The 15,747-nt window shown below is 39.7% G+C and overlaps 1 protein-coding gene across 1 annotated transcript in view; it reads left to right on the top strand.

Moving 5' to 3' along the window:
• The window catches only part of EPHA4 (EPH receptor A4), a 138,135-nt gene that overhangs the window by 119,763 nt on the left and 2,625 nt on the right, over window positions 1-15,747 (top strand). Inside the window, exons 10-16 of the mRNA XM_012802116.2 lie at window positions 1,024-1,082; window positions 3,575-3,688; window positions 4,183-4,368; window positions 8,276-8,337; window positions 8,791-9,000; window positions 11,281-11,430; window positions 14,945-15,138. Coding sequence (XP_012657570.1) covers window positions 1,024-1,082; window positions 3,575-3,688; window positions 4,183-4,368; window positions 8,276-8,337; window positions 8,791-9,000; window positions 11,281-11,430; window positions 14,945-15,138 — 975 coding nt within the window. The remainder of the gene's footprint in view (window positions 1-1,023; window positions 1,083-3,574; window positions 3,689-4,182; window positions 4,369-8,275; window positions 8,338-8,790; window positions 9,001-11,280; window positions 11,431-14,944; window positions 15,139-15,747) is intronic.

Consider the following 15,747-nt stretch of genomic DNA (forward strand, 5'->3'; position numbering starts at 1 on the left):
TTTTTTTGAGTTCTTAAACTTAGATAACTGTAATACTACCGAGTTGATTTTCCCAGTCCTATAAGTAACATATAGGGAGGCCATAAAGTTCCTGTGCAATTTAAAATAGTCTACAATTTAAAATTGCACACAAATTTTATGGCCACCTTATATAGTCTCCTGATTCCAGAATTACATATATTCAAGATTTTTAATTCCTAAGTTATTTTCATTTATGTGAGTGATAGGTGTGTGTGTGACATATGTATGTTACATATATATATATATAACTATGATTTGAGATTTATAAACACTAAAAATTTCTAATTCCCAAAGCTTTATAACAGCCAGATGTCATTCCAGTAGGACCTGGGAGCAGAATGCCAACTTTGAGCTCATATGCTATTTTATTGAAAGAGAATTAGGCATTTTTTTATGCAAAATCTTAAGGAAGATAACACAGTACAAAGTAAATATTTACTTTTTAAATTTTCTTTAATAATTTAGGAACTTGTGTACAGCAGCTGAAGCTAGTAACCACAAAACTATTATTTGAAGAATATCATGTGATTGCTAATGAATTTGTGGTAGTGGCTCTCCCAGTTATAGCAATGGGACTTGCTATTACCTGTCCCACACTGAACATTATTGCCATTTGACGTATGCAGAATTATGCATGGGAACTTATAAATATAAACAGGTAAACTAGCCAAGTAACTTATCTTCAATAAGATAAATTTCCCCTGGGAATTTGAACTTATAAAATATTTATTTTATGAGTTGTAAGATACCTCAGTTTAAAATTGTGTTTAAGAGGAGAAACTATGGAGTCTGACTGTTTGGACTTGAACCCTGACTTTACCCAGGTGACAAGTTATTTACTTGGTTATTTTACCTCTTGCAAATTTCAGTTTTCTCATCTGTGAAATGTGCATGGTGTATCTGCCTGGCTTACATTATGATAGCAAAGAACTTGTGGCTTGTGTGACAGCTTTTGTGTTGGACAAAAATAATTTTCTTTTCTAAAAATTATTTTTTTAATAGACGGAGTAAATACAGTAAAGCAAAACAGGAAGCGGATGAAGAGAAACATTTGAATCAAGGTACAGATAATTGGATTAAAGATAATTTTATTTTTAGAGTATGTCTCATGAGATTTTCTAGGGTAGAAAGCTCTAGATAACACTAATGTGGCTATTCATGTTATTTTGTATATTCCTTATTCAAAGCATGTATTTTAAGGGTATCAGACTGAAATGGGTGAATCAGGATTATTTCGAATGAGATTAAAGATGGGGTATGAGTAAGGGAATTCCTTCAAATTCTTCCTTTCCATTATTTTATCTTCCACCCTGAAAAATCACTGATCTAGCAGGCTTATTCGTATAGCTAGATAGCAAGATTTAACAGGGAATTTTTTTGCATATAAGCTAAAAATTTACAAGGAGGTAAAAAATAAGAAATTGATCCATAAAGAATGTCTGTATATGGTATAGAATTTGTGACTATCAATAATTTTTTAGTGGATTCTAGTTACTTGGGTATTTCAAATAGGTTCAAAGAATAAATTCAAGGTGACTCTAGAATGCTTTAAGCAAGACAGATGACTTAGAAATGGACAGTGTTGATGACTCCACAGACGTGCTGTCCAATAGGACCTTCAGAGACGATGAGATTGGCCTATATCGTCACTGTCCAATACATTAGCCAATAACTATATGTGCTGTTGACTACTTGAAAAGCAGCTAATGTGAACCAGGAATTGGTTCTTCAATTTAATTTAATTTTAACTTATTTGCATTAAAATAGACACATGCTGCTAGTCACTGGCCTGTTAGTGCCGAGAAGTGGAAGGAAGGCAGTGACTAAGAGTAACAAGAGCTATCTTTTTTTCTTTTTTTGAGACAGAGGCTTACTTTGTCACCCTCAGGTAGAGTACCCTGGAGTCATAGCTCACAGCAGTCTCAAACTCTTGGGCTTAAGAGATTCTCTTGCCTCAGCCTCCCTAGTGGCTTTAACTACAGGTACCCACCACAATGCCTAGCTATTTTTAGAGATGGGGTCCTGCTTTTGCTCAGGCTCATCTCAAACTCATGAGCTCAAGCAATCCACCTGCCTCGGCCTCCCAGAGGACTGGGATTGCAAGCATGAGCCACCACACCTAGCAACAAGAGCTATCTTGAGAAAGATTTTCTTGGCTAGAGCATATAGATGGATGAGGGATATGCAATGTCGGACAGTTTTCCATTTGTCCACCTTCCCTCCTTTCATGTGTATACTTTAAAAAGTTTTCACATGGTACATGCATTTAAGAGCAAAAATAATATATTAAAAAGAAATAGCAAGAAAAATCCGGGTTTAAATGGGTTATTCCTAAAAGCAGAGACTGAGATAAGGACAGCACTGATAGGCTTGGGAAATTAAAGGATTGGACCAATTGGTGTCCTACATTCCTGCTGTGTCCCACTGCCCCCTAGGGAGAGGTACAAATGCAGGAGAAAACTCTGATCATAGCTTCTTCCTTTTGGCTCAAATGCCCCTCACTGGGCTGCCTCTGAACTCCATTCTGAATGTAGTTTATAAGTGAATGTGAGGTCTGTCTACATTATACTCCTAGTATCCAAACCATTCACAATTAGGTTACAACAGGTACCTCCTCTGAACCTTACAGGGGAACTTGGATAGCTTTGCTTACAATACGTTCTTTCCAAAATAGAATAGCATCTGGGAGACCGAGGCAGGTGGATTGCCTGACCTCACAAGTTCAAGACCGGCCTAAGCTAGAGCCAGAGTGAGACCTCATCTCTAAAAAAAGAATAGAAAAGAAAAAATAAGTGGGTTTTGTGGTGGACGTCTGTAGTCCCAGCTACTTGGGAGGCTGAGGCAAGAGAATCACATAAGCCCAGGAGTTTGAGATTACTGTGAGCTGTGACAACTTGGCACTCTACTGGAGATGACAAAGTGAGACTCTGTCCCCCCCCCCCCAAAAAAGAAGAAGAAGAATAGAAGTGGAGGTCTGATAAAGAGTCTATATTTCCGAATCAACTAGCTGATATTACCTCTCTTGTCTATAATAATCTTGTTTTAATCACATTTTTTAATTCAATCACATATTTAATTATCATAGCTATCAGACAAAATGTGACATCACCTAGGTGGGGCCAACTGAAAAAAAAACAAAAAATAGTTGCTATTATCTTCCTTCTGGAAGGAGAGCTGAAAGTGGTGGGTTAGACTCAGTGGAGGGCCAGAGGAGGAGCAACAGCTTAGGACAATGGGATTCAGCTGACACGTCCCAAATTTCCTTCCAGAGACTCTGTTTTCCTCCATAGGATGGGTTGTTTTTAAAATCTAGTCCTTGAAATGTGAAGACTTTCCAAGAAGCCATAGCTGCAGCCTCCTAAGTAACTAATTCTTTGTTTACCCACTAATGAAAACCAGAGTGAGAATTTATCCATTTTTGTATGTCAAGACTGTGCAGCTAACCCAACTTTTCTGATGTTAAGCATTTTTTAGACCAGATGACTTATGTTTATTAGTGGTTCCTGAGAAGTGTTCAGCCAGCCTATTTTTTTTTTTTTTTGTTATTACTCAGGCGTTAGAACTTACGTGGATCCTTTTACATATGAAGATCCCAACCAAGCAGTCCGAGAATTTGCCAAAGAAATTGATGCATCCTGCATTAAGATCGAAAAAGTTATAGGAGTTGGTAAGTATCTGATTGTGTGCAAATGAGTCTATTTCTGGGTACATATTAAATATGTGCATGCGGATTGTTTAAATATGTATGTGTCTGGGTATATGTATAGACATAAATATCTGTATTTGTGAAATTTCTTTATTAGAAGTATAAAATGTGCTGTGCTATAAAGCTCTCTGGTACAAAATTTGGTCTTATTCTTAGGAGAACACTTAGTTGATAAGAATGTGTAAACTGAAGTCAGATTGGTTGCATTGAAAATGTTCACTCTACTTCTTACTCTAAGACATTGGGCAGGTTTCTTTATTAAGCCTTAATTGTCTGTGATGGAATGGAGCTAAAGACAGCATCTCTCAGGGTTGTGGGAAGGATGAAGTGAAATAATCCATGGAAAGCACTGGCACACTGCCTGGCATGTGCCAAGCACTCAGCAAATGCTAGCTATTACTCTTTCTTCTTCAATGTATTTCTGGTCCATTGTAGATTTCTTTTCTCTCCCACAGGTGAATTTGGTGAAGTGTGCAGTGGGCGTCTCAAAGTGCCTGGCAAGAGAGAGATCTGTGTGGCCATCAAGACTCTGAAAGCTGGTTATACAGACAAACAGAGGAGGGACTTCCTGAGTGAAGCCAGCATCATGGGACAGTTTGATCACCCAAACATCATTCACTTGGAAGGTGTCGTCACAAAATGTACGTGGCTCACTCCCTTTACAAAGCCAAGTTAGAAGTGACTGGGAAATTAAACACACATTTTCTTTCCAGGGAAATGACAGATGGAGCAGACCCACTGATTGCTAATAGGAGGAAATGAGTGCGGGACAAGCCATTAATCTTGCCGTCAGCTCTAAATGGTCTATGGTTTCGGCTGATACCCTATCTCCAAGGCAGCTTGTGTGAGATTTTAGGGAAATTAATATTGCAGATTTTTTGGTATGCCATGCCATCTTTCAAATCTTTGCTAGGCCAAACTGACTGTCACAGGGTAGGCACAAGCAGATGGTAGGCAAAATAAAATTTAAGTACTTTTCATATAAAGCAGAAGAAAGCCTCTGCGCACCTCATGCTGGAAACTTCAATTCCACATGCAGGGAGTGGATCTTGGGAATCTTTATTATTTGGGGGGATTTGCTTGTCTGCTCTGCCTAATTTATGGCTGTTGCAGTTTGGCACCTATTTACAGTAACACCTGGTTGAACTTTCCCTTCTTTAGTCCATTAGCATTCACTGTGCCTGTGAACCATGCTTCAGTTAAAATACGACACAGCTCAACAGATGCGTTTGGTGAAGCAAACCCTGACTACTTCTGTAAAGGCTGGCAAAGCCCAACTTACAAAATGCCACACAGACAGTGCATGCAGCTGAAGCCGGCACTGTTTAAGGTGGCTCTGTTCCAGAAGCCCTAGTACCTGGGACAGTTACTACAAGGCAGGGATCTTGTAAGCCTGGGGCTATGTCTGCTGGAAGGCCAAGGCCTCTCTTATTTGATCCGAGGTGTCTGTGCAAAGTGTCTTTACTCAACAGGTGCAGAGTGGTGTGAATGTGGCTCCTCCAGTGGGTGAGGTGGTGGCGAGGGGGTGGGTAGGTTAAAGAGGAAAATGAAGACATGAGGTCTACACAGAGGACTAGTAGAACCCAACGTACAAAATCTTTAGGAGGAGGTTCCTAAAAAGTGAGTGGAAGTTTACTCTACAGGTCCTTAAACTTCCATGTACATAACGAATCTTAAGGACAACTTGTTAAGAGGGTTTTCTGGACCCATGAGTTAGCATTTCTAAAGGGCTCACTACAGGGGAATCCAAAGTGCTGCAAGCCCTGGGGTCCTAGTTTAGAACCTTTGGCCTAGGGCTGCAGGAGCTGCCTATCTGCTCTACTGCTGCTAAAGCGGGTGACCTTCATCAGTGGCTCAACCTTTCTGGTTCAGTTTTCTCATCTGTAAAAAGGAGATTAAAAGTAGAACTTGCCTTATAAGGTTATTTTGGAATGAAATGAAATATTTAGTGTGGTTAGCATAATAGCCAACTTAAAAAGAAAGAAAAAAGCCTCTTAAGTGTTAACTGACGTTATTACGTCTTAAGAGGTGCATCTTTCTCCATCTTCAGAATCTCTCAAAAAGGAACCTCGATGCTAAGGATGTATAATTTTCTGCCTAAGGTGAAGGCTATAATTAGCATAGAATAGCTCTATTTGCTTTTCAAGATTGGTTTTACAGACAGGATATTTTTCTGTTGCCTATGGCCTTCAGGGCTGCCCAGAGCCCTTCACTACTTTAATTAAAAGATAACATTCCGTTTAAACACTTTCGCAGGTCCATTTTCTAAAAAGGAGGCTCTGTTCAGCTCAGGGTGTTTTTCCTGCCGCAGACAGTGATTTTCATAGCACCTCTCCAGAAGAGAGAAGAAACAGGGGATCTTTGTATTAAAGTCCCACCGCGCCTCTAAAACCCATAGCTATTACAGCTGTAACTGTTATAAACGACTGGATGCATTTGCATAATGCAGTTGTCACTGAATTAAAATGATTTAACATTTCCACTGGAGCAGATCCCCTTCCCCCACCACTCCCTCCCGGCTGCATCCCCGCCTGTTGCAGGGAAGGAACCCCCTCCACCCATGGGCCCAGCCCAGGCTCATTTTATAAGCCCCTCTGCTTACAGAGGCATTCATCTTTACTCCTCTAGTAGAGCTCATAAAGATTCTGACAAATGGCTACTTTTCATAAACAGCAAAAAAGGAATGCAGACAGGTTGTGAAGATGGTGCCAGGAGAGGACCAGGGAGGTGCGAGGGTGAAAGGGTAGAATGGAAGAGTGTGAATTCATTACCAGCAGTTACTTGAGTGACTTTTCAAAATTGACAAGAGGACCATAAATTCTCCGCACTGCCCCATCTCTTTTAGATCCTCCCTTCTCTTCTCCACCATTCCAGAAGCGTCTGGTGAAAGGAAAGTAGGTGTTAATGCACCTCCAAGAGAGACCGCCCTTTTTCTCATTAGTTGACAAAGGATCTTTTGATTGAGGCAGGTTGATTAAAACTCATGTAAATGTATTTGTTCTGTTCGAAGACTGTGGTGGCAGATGCAGAGTGTAAATGAATCTGAGAACTGGGCAGCTTCCCATTTGCAGTGATGATGGAAGGTGGAAAGACGCGCAGGGTTCACCCCCTCCCGCCCACAGAAGACTGGAAGCGGTTGTGTCCAGGCTTTGGTCTGCACCAACATTCCTACGTTTTCTGCCAGGCTTTACTCTTCACTTGATAACACGATCCCCATAGTCTTGTTTTCTAGTCCAAATGTTTGCCGCCACAAGATGTCTAAGACACGATACCAAAAACACAGTCAAAGAACAAATTGATAAATTAGACTTCTTGAAATTTAAAACTTCTGCTCTTGAAAATTGTTGCCTTTAAAGCGAAGACATTTCCCCTTTCTGCACTCCAGAAATTACAAGCTGACAGGGTCTCTGATTGGAAAATGTTATTAGTTTAGAATAATTACGGGTTCTTTTTAGCAGTGAAATATCTCAGCCCATTTTTCCAACATGTGCAGGAATGAAAGTGTGAATATTTTTGATGTATCAACCTGACAGTTTATTTTCTTCCAAGGGAATCTTCTACAGATTCCTTACTCTTTTACCCTTTCCTTAGTAAAAAATTGAGAATTACCAACCTCCTCCACCCCCACCCCAACAATACCCTTTAGAAAGAAGGAATTTCAGGCAATTGCCAGTGATTAAGGAACTAAAGAAGGATTCTATGTCCTTAGATCTTCAGAAAGGGAACCAAAGTGAAATGAAAATGTTGTTTCTTCCCAACTCTTCCCAGAACTTAAAGCCATTTTGATTTTCTTTCTTTCTTTTTTGCTTAAAAGAGGGTCTAGGAGGAGGACAAAATTGTTCTAGTACTGAATTTAAATGGCTATCTCAGATGAAATAATTCACTGAATCTTTTCTGTGACAATTTGGTGTGTTGAGTGTTTTTTGAACAGGGTAGTTTAAGGAAGCAAATAGAATAAATAAATGTGTTCGTATGTAGGGAAAAGGAATGATCTAGCCCTGACCTGAGTTTAAGATAAAAGGAAGTTTGAGTTCACGCTGTGCATGCTTGGGTTTTAAGATGTATCTAAGTAATATCCAGCATAGCCACTGCTTTCTAAAACTTTGGTTTCTCTAAATAAAGAAAAAAGTTTCTCTGTCCATTAACTTCTTTAGCATAACACAAGTGGCTCTTCTGGGGACAAAATAAATTAATTACCCTAAAGATTTTTTTCTTGTTTAAACAGGCCTTCCCATTTATCGGTTTCCCCTTTGCTTGAGAGAGCAATTATCCATTCACATGCTCCCTGGATACCAGAGGCCACTTTAGTTAAAGACCTTGTCAACAAGCCACCCAAAGGGTTAACCTTCCAGATGGGACTTAAACCTACTCGTCCTTTTAATATTTCATTCCTAGCTCCCCACAGCTGAGGCATAAGCTTGGCTTGTTTTAATTAAATTAGATCGCACAAGACAGGTGTCTTGGCAGTAAAATTGTGCGCAGCCCATTTTTATCTCATTAACTGCAGTGCTCATCAAGGGTTTGTGTTTTTCTTTCTGAAAACTCTAGGTAAACCAGTAATGATCATAACAGAGTACATGGAGAATGGCTCCTTGGATGCCTTCCTAAGGGTATGTGCCTCCTTTATATTAAACCCAAGGATGTTGGTATTTAGAAATCTAACAGATTCCTTCTGTCCATTCTGTTTGGTGATATTCATGAAGTTTTTTAATTGCTGCAGCAAAGGAAGAAGAAAAGAAATGGAGAGTTATGTGATTTTTAAGGCTATTAAATAATCCATGTTCCACGAGGGCAGCATTTGATTTATTCTGGTATCATAGAGCCGTTTGAGCCACAGATTCATTACAGTTGGATAATTTCCATCTATCACAGGAAGCAAACCCGGCTTCCAGAATTCACTCTACTAGTGAATTAGTGACTTTGGTCAGAAAGGCCCGGAAATCGTGTTGAGTTTCATTGCATACTGGATACAGATATCAATAAAGATTCAAGTAATAAATGCTTGGTGATAATTAATTTGGCCTCATGCTAATAGGATTGTTCATCACTCCTTTCCTACGCAGAAGAATGATGGTAGGTTTACAGTCATTCAGCTGGTGGGCATGCTTCGTGGCATTGGGTCCGGAATGAAGTATTTATCTGATATGAGCTACGTGCATCGTGATCTGGCCGCAAGGAACATCCTGGTAAATAGCAACTTGGTCTGCAAAGTGTCTGATTTTGGCATGTCCCGAGTGCTCGAGGACGATCCAGAAGCAGCTTATACAACCAGGGTAAGGAAGGTTTGTGCCCTCTGGGTTTCACTCTGATGAAATTGTTCCTTTCCTCTCACTTTGTGGTTGTAAGTTAGAGCATCTTCCTTTTCCTACATCCATGTTTAAATCATTAAAAAGAGCGATTTTAAAGCTGACTCTAGATGTGTGACTGTATTACAAAGCCACAAATGTGAAGCAAAAGAAATTACTTTCCCCTCTACATTTTTTTTTTTTTTTATCAAAGTGCTAATGAACGGTAAGGGGCTGTCTTAAAAAATAAAAAGAGCTAAATAAGAAGGAAGTGTCAAGGGTATTTAAATGTATACAAAAGATGGTCAACTGATCTATTGCTGAACAAATCAGGAGGTCGTTTTATTTATTTTATATATAAGTATGGATATTTTATACTTAAGTTCGCCAGCCTGCCTGCCTTTCTTCCTTACTGTTTTAGATCTTCTGTTTGGATTTTTCTGATTCTTTAAAAAAATTCTTATTCTAAACAGGACAAAGCAGTGTTTCTAGTTGATTGGTTACCAGCTCTGGGAACGTACATGGAAGATGTATGAAGCATAGATGCTGGGCAAGTTTTCCCAGTGTCTCATGCCTTTTCTTGTACTCCTGGGAGATAAGCAGGGATCAGGCCCAGTGAAGAGTTTCAGGATCGAGCTAGTGGCTATGCTGTCTTCACAGGACAACCTGGATATAAAATTACTACTAGATAAACACAGAGTCATAAAGTAGTTACTGGTCATTAAGGCTAACACCGCTAAAATCAATAAGAACTAGACAGTGGCCGGCCGTTCCCCCCTTTAAAAAATTCATCATTTTGTCCCTGCAATCCTAAGCATTATTTTATTTTACTTTAGTTTTTGTTTTTTGATTGGTTGCTTGGTTGGGAGTTTGGGGGTAGGATTCTGTTTCTTTGGCTCTAATTTTGATTCTTATACATATCTTCTTTTAAGTTGTAAGTCCATTCGTTAAGGAAAGAAAACATCTTTGTAAATGTTGAAGATCTTTTATCCCCCCCCCCGCACCTCCCCTAGTTGGGGAAAGTTAAAGGAGGATTCTAGAATCACACATTTACTTACATAAAACCTTAACCACTTTTAAAAAGCAGAATGACCATGTGTCTTTTTGTATATAACAAGCATGGATATAATATGTATTTTCAGGTTGTACTTCACTGTATCAAAGCAATTCTCAGTACAATTTATTAGTCTGTGGGTAGGGCGTGGGCCCCATATACTGAGGGTGGCATGTTTCATCCTGGCCCTGGCCAAACTGCAACAACAAAAAAATAGCCAGGCATTCTGGCAGGCACCTGTAGTCCTAGCTACTCAGGAAGCTGAGGCAAGAGAATTGCCTAAGTCCAAGAGTTGGAGGTTGCTGTGAGCTGTGATGCCAGAGCACTCTACCAAGGGTGATAAAGTGAGACTCTATCTCTAAAAGAAAAAAAACATTAAAAGAAAACTTTCAAATGATGTCCATTTTGGGTAGCTAAAGAGTCTGAATTTGAGTTGAATTAATTTCCGCAGATAGAACTCTAGGAAATTTGAAACTTGATTAAAAATATCTCATACATAAACATACACAAGCAAAAGACATTTGCAGCTCAAAAAAGTGCATGTTAAACTTTTCCTGGGTAGTGTTCCATTACTTTACTGTGTTTACAGGTTTTAAAGAAATTAAATAAAAACTAAAATCCTCCCCTTCCTCTATTAAAATCAGTGATAGGTCTAGAATCTGATAGCATTTGACTTCCTCAGAGGGCCTATTTAGCATAATCCTAGTTATACTGGGCATGCCTCTTATACTATATTAGAGTAGGCAGACAGTGTCATGGATAGAGACTTTCATATTTAAATCCCCTCGGTCATGATTTCTGAAGCAGTAGTAAGCATTGCTTTTCTTTGTACTGCTGGGTGAGAGACTCCAGTAGGAAGTTGAAACCCATACCTACTACAGATCCATTGATATGTCATGGAAAACATATATACTTTGTCAAACCTGAAATCCTCTCTCTTCCACAATATTGCCTTAAGCAGAACTTGGATAATGGGTAGGCTTTTAAAAAATAATTGGACTGATTACTTATTCCCTTCCCTGGGACTAAAGAAAGCATGAGAATGGTTTCAACCTAGAAGACTTTAGTTAAGATGAACAAGTCACTTATTATTGTTTAGAGAGTTATATCAGGAATGCTCTTGTCCTGTTTGGCAACCAGTAACTACATTCAGAATTTAAAATGGTACATGGATGATGTACTTAGGGAATAACTTATGATTTAAATATTCACAGGGTGGCAAGATTCCTATCCGGTGGACTGCGCCAGAAGCAATTGCCTATCGTAAATTCACATCAGCAAGTGATGTATGGAGCTATGGAATCGTTATGTGGGAAGTGATGTCGTACGGAGAGAGACCCTATTGGGATATGTCCAATCAAGACGTAAGTCTCTATATTTGGAAATAGATGTACTTACATTGAGATTCAGAAAGGAAGTTCTGTGTTATTATACAGTGCAGTGAGTGTTGGATTTGAAAAGGTACGTTAAATTCAAGGCTCTTTTACTATGTCTAGTAGTCTAGTTCAAGCTTGTAACCAAAATGACCATATGAGGGTGTTGCCTGTGGCTCAAAGGAGTAGGGCACCGGCCCCCATATGCTGGAGATGGCAGGTTCAAACCCAACCCCTGACAAAAACTGGAAAAAAACCAAAACAAACAAACAAAGAAAATGACCATAGATTTCAAGGACCAAAATTAGATGGCCTGCATGGCACGGGACATGGGTAAACAGGTGCATAGAATGGTAGATAAACAATATGGAATGTTAATGAACTTTCAAAGTCATACTGAAAATTAAATTTTGAATTGTAGTAAACTGCAAAGATTATGTGAACAAAGTTCACATGTGATTAAATTGACATGAAAGGTTGGAAAGAAAACTAGTGAATATTTTAAAGCTGGCATAGTTGTAATTAGAGCTTGCCCCTTGAGGACTCTAAAATAAAGCTTCACTAAATGACCCTTTGTAAATTATGCACATCCCTTTAAATGTACCATCTGGACTACATCGTAAGGGAGTATCCACGATGCCTGCAATTTCAGAAAAGCATTCAATAATGACACTAATAAGATTCCAGAGTAATAGAATTTAATTACAAACATCTCCAGCGAGAAAGAAACGAACAAAACAAAACAGAAAAAGCTCTAGATCAAGGGCCTCCTTAGAGTATGTTTTAGCTAAATTTGGACAAGTTTTATATTAAATGGCCATCAATACTTTTTAAACTACTCTAATTTTTTTATGTATGAGCTAAAAGATTATCAGAGAGTGTTTACAAATGTACAGTATCCGGTTTATCAATTAGAATTATATTTTGGAAGGTCTTTCCAAGAATTCTCGCTGTTACCTAACCGTCTGCCTTGTCTTCTTGAAACAACGGGAATTTGCAAAGCCTTGGCAGTTGAAGGAAGAACGAGGTGTGCCTGAAAAGTAGCATGCAGTTCTTCTTATCAGTTAAAGACTATTCAGAGCAATAGAGAAACTAATGTTCTCCATGTCTAGTGGGGAGAAAGGAAATCCCTTCTTCCCAGATGAAAGGGAATGGTGGTGTTGAAACTGGATTATCTGTAAATTATAAGGGAAGATTCATAGCAGATGGGAAGAAAAACAGCAACTAGCTTAAGTGATAGATAATTACAGGCTGGAAAGAGACAGTAGAGGTGAGTGGTGTGTCATCTATTGTCTAAATGTGATCATGTTACACAGACACCTTCAAGGAGCTTCTTGTATCCACAGCTGGATTCAGGGTGGACTCTCAGAGGAACCAACAGTCTAAGGGACCAAGTGGTGCACAAGTTTACTTATTTCCTGCAATTATTTGATACTCAAGCTTTCCTTTACTTCAGTTGAGTTATGGCCAAATGCTCATAAAAGCGGAGTATCTAAAGATAAGCTTTCTCACCTCAAATATTTTCAGACATATAATTTTAACCATCTCTGTATATATTTAAACAATTTTGTTTTAAAGTCTCAGTTGTCTGACTGTATCCATGAAGAAGTGTCTGAAGCCATTCCTCAGTCACCAATAATATTAATCTATCATTTATCTCTGTGATGGATTCAGCGTAGAACAGAAACCAACAGGAACTGTTTCTGGAGAATTGCGTTCATTAGTAGAATTCATTTTTGGCATATGGTAAATGAAGTGAAAGTAACTGTTGAAAATATGTCAGACTTAGCAAGTTTTTTGTTTGTTTTTCTGCGCCTCCTCCCCCCCAAATAGTCAGCAGTAAACTCAGAAAATATGCTTTTTAACCCCTGAGTCATCTTCCAAGCTGGCGGCAGATAGGGAGCTATGAAGGAGTAATAGTCATTCCGAGGGTTGTAAGGCATCGGGTTACCCCGGCGTCAGAGCAGTGTTGCCTGCGTTCTTATTGGTTCAGTATAAAATGTTTTCATCTAGTCTGAAATCAACACCATGTACCTCAAAAGATAAAAGAAAACCGGAGGCTCAAACTAGTGTAATTGCTGGAAATAAATTGAATGAGGTCCAGTAAGACAGCATAGAGAAGTCTGCTTCAGAAGGAGAAGTCGATAATACAGATACAGGAAGATGTTGGTGAAGTACATGAGGGAAAAGGGTCAGAGCGCTTCAGAAGGCACAAGATATGCATGAAACTGAAGCCGAGCACTGATTTAAAAGACCAGTCATACTAATCCGGAGAAACTGACCAGTCGAATTCCCTGTAAGAGGCCAACTGCTCAGTGGTCACTAGGCCCACCTCTGGGTGAGTCCAGTGTGGTCACCGAGATGGTTACAACCACTGGCTGTTGCTCCAGCAACTGTCACTTTGGTAGGAACAGAAAACCGAAATGGACTGACTTAAAACATAAAACTTTTAAAACCCCAAACAAATAGAAACATCTCCGAAATCTCAGAAGATGCCCCAAACAAAGCCTGTAACTAACCAAGAAGGTATGAAGTGATTCTCCTTCGTAATTCTGGCATGTCAGATGGTGTTACTTTACTAGAATTTATAGCCCCTAGAAGGGAGGAATTTAGAGAACCCCCCCAAAATAATGCAATGCCGGTGAAGACAGATTAGAAAATTGAGAATGAGTGGAGAGATCTATGAAAGATTTATTTTTGTCTTATTAGATAATAACAGAACTCTGCTAGGCTTGGACAATAAGATAATTATCACCTACCATTATGATTTCCTTTCTTAGATGTGTAATGGTCCCCTTTAACATAGAAACACCCTTAAAAAAGGGATTTATTTTTTGTTGTTTTAAAAAAATCTATTTACTGACCTTGAACGGAGTCATCTGACAGCCTCCTGAGACCAAGAATGAAACACAGAATCACTGTGTGAGGGTAGAGTCTTCAAAAAGGGAAGCTGGCTCAGCATCTGGAGTGGGCTGTGATGTGGACCCGCTCAGGAACTGTCTGAGCAAGAAGACACAGGCTTACAATGACGCAAAGGGAGTTCCGTTTTGGAGACAACCACTAATTGCTTCCTAAGGGAAGTCTTTAGCATCAGGTCAGAATCTCTTTTGCTAAGATTGTTTAGGTGTGCTGACGCCGAACCACAGGATGGAGAGGACAGGGCCCGGGCCACGTCATCTCTGAGGGCCTGTGCCCAAACTCTGATACCACATGGCCGAGCCATTCAGGCTCTGACCTCTTTTGACAATGATGCATCTTTGCTTTGGAGTTTCAGGTTGGCATTGCTGGGCACTTGAGAACACCTCGTAGCAACAGCTGGCTTCCCTCTCTTGTTGCCAGCGATACTCTCTCCGGTCCAGCTTTGGCTTCTGAGAAAGAGTTGGAGCTGTTCCCATGCTTAAGCTCGCTGGCAGCTTAATGTACAAGAAACCTGCCAGCCTGGAGGGTGAACCTCCAACAGCAGCTTGCCTGGCAGCTGAACATACCATCCTGTTGTCTTCCATAGGTGATTAAAGCCATTGAGGAAGGCTATCGGCTACCCCCGCCAATGGACTGCCCCATTGCACTCCACCAGCTGATGCTGGACTGCTGGCAGAAGGAGAGGAGCGACAGGCCCAAGTTCGGGCAGATTGTCAACATGTTGGACAAACTCATCCGCAACCCCAACAGCTTGAAGAGGACGGGGACGGAGAGCTCCAGGTCAGCCGTGCTTACTTAATCATGATGTATGGAAGAACACAGCAGAGGTGGCAGGCGAGGGGTGACTCACTCTATTTTCTGCCTTTTTGTCAGTTCATGTCTCTCTGAAACCAGCGTGGTTTCTTTCTCAATCAGTAGAGTATTTAAGGTAGTTCTACCTTAAATAGTCACCAATTTGAAAACCTAATACCTGTCAGCCTCAAATAGTAGTAAGAGAAAAAAAGTATCTTTAAAAAAAAAACAGCAGGAAAGAAACGATGATGTGCTTAGATTATACGAGGCTGGACCTGAAATTTGGGAAGAGAGATGAAATGTACTTTTAGGAGACATTCAGATCCGTAGATGCTATATTTTGAAAAGGGATAATATCAAGTTACAAAACATGGAGAGGAATGTTTGAGAAGGGCTTTATAAATCTAAACGATCACGTCACCTATGAGGAAGTGTATCAGTCTATAAAGAACATGAAAATATCTTAAGTTCTATAATTCAGTGCTTATTGAGCTCCACTGACATAAAATTCAGACACCTAGATACCAGTCCTATCTGAAATTAAATTATTTAAGATGACAGGCATCATAAGGCCAGGTGACTCAGGCCTGCAGGAGG

This window comes from Otolemur garnettii, unplaced genomic scaffold (genome assembly GCF_000181295.1).
Source record: "Otolemur garnettii isolate 467f Iridium unplaced genomic scaffold, OtoGar3 scaffold00013, whole genome shotgun sequence".
Taxonomy (NCBI): domain Eukaryota; kingdom Metazoa; phylum Chordata; class Mammalia; order Primates; family Galagidae; genus Otolemur; species Otolemur garnettii.